This window comes from Aethalodelphis obliquidens, unplaced genomic scaffold, assembly GCF_003676395.1.
Source record: "Aethalodelphis obliquidens isolate GAN/ISIS:26980383/991018 unplaced genomic scaffold, ASM367639v1 scaffold5137, whole genome shotgun sequence".
Taxonomy (NCBI): Eukaryota; Metazoa; Chordata; class Mammalia; order Artiodactyla; family Delphinidae; genus Aethalodelphis; species Aethalodelphis obliquidens.
In genome coordinates this window covers 1-1,067 of record NW_020843039.1, presented here as the reverse complement: position 1 = coordinate 1,067, position 1,067 = coordinate 1, and the positions used below count along the sequence as shown (strand labels likewise).

The 1,067-nt window shown below is 48.8% G+C and overlaps 1 protein-coding gene across 1 annotated transcript; it reads left to right on the top strand.

Moving 5' to 3' along the window:
* Nucleotides 1-6: 6 nt before the first annotated feature.
* On the top strand, nucleotides 7-1,062 carry LOC113617275 (neuroblast differentiation-associated protein AHNAK-like; the record flags this gene model as incomplete). Its single annotated transcript, XM_027100501.1, has 1 exon — nucleotides 7-1,062. A coding segment is annotated over one exon (1,056 nt), but the record flags the coding sequence as incomplete, so codon positions are not given.
* Between the last annotated feature and the right edge of the window lie 5 nt (nucleotides 1,063-1,067).

The following is a 1,067-nucleotide window of genomic DNA, read 5'->3' as shown; positions in this document are numbered from 1 at the left end:
GTGAAAGGAGATGTGGATGTTTCTGTGCCTAAGGTGGAAGGTGACCTGAGGGCCCCTGATGTTGACATCAAAGGCCCCAAAGTGGACATTGATGTTCCAGATGTGGACGTTCACGGCCCAGACTGGCACCCGAAGATGCCCAAGATAAAAATGCCCAAGATCAGCATGCCCGGCTTCAGAGGAGAGGGCCCAGAAGTGGATGTGAACCTGCCCAAGGCCAACATTGATGTGTCAGGACCCAAAGTGGACATTGAAGGCCCTGTTGTTAACATTGAAGGACCAGAAGAAAAGTGGAAAAGTCCAAAGTTTAAAATGCCTGAAATGCATTTTAAGACTCCAAAGATACCCATGCCAGATATTGATCTTAATCTAACAGGTCCAAAGATGAAAGGAGATGTGGATATCACATGCCCCAAGGTAGAGGGAGATTTTAAAGGACCTGAAGTTGACCTCAAAGGCCCCAAAGTGGACATTGATGTCCCTGATGTGGATGTTCAAGGCCCAGACTGGCACCTAAAGATGCCTAAGATGAAAATGCCCAAGTTCAGCATGCCTGGCTTCAAAGGAGAGGGCCCCGAAGTGGATGTGAACCTGCCCAAGGCCGACATTGATGTGTCAGGACCCAAAGTGGACATTGAAGGCCCTGTTGTTAACATTGAAGGGCCAGAAGGAAAGTTGAAGGGTCCTAAGTTCAAGATGCCTGAGATGAACATCAAAGCCCCCAAGATCTCCATGCCTGACTTTGATTTGCACCTGAAAGGTCCTAAGGTGAAAGGAGATGTGGATGTTTCTGTGCCTAAAGTGGAAGGTGACCTCAAGGGCCCCGAAGTTGACGTCAAAGGCCCCAAAGTGGACATTGATGTCCCTGATGTGGATGTTCAAGGCCCAGACTGGCACATGAAGATGCCTAAGATGAAAATGCCCAAGTTCAGCATGCCTGGCTTCAAAGGAGAAGGCCCAGAAGTGGATGTGAATCTGCCCAAAGCTGACATTGATGTGTCAGGACCCAAGGTGGACATCGAAGGCCCTGATGTTAATATTGAAGGACCAGAGGGAAAGTTGAAAGG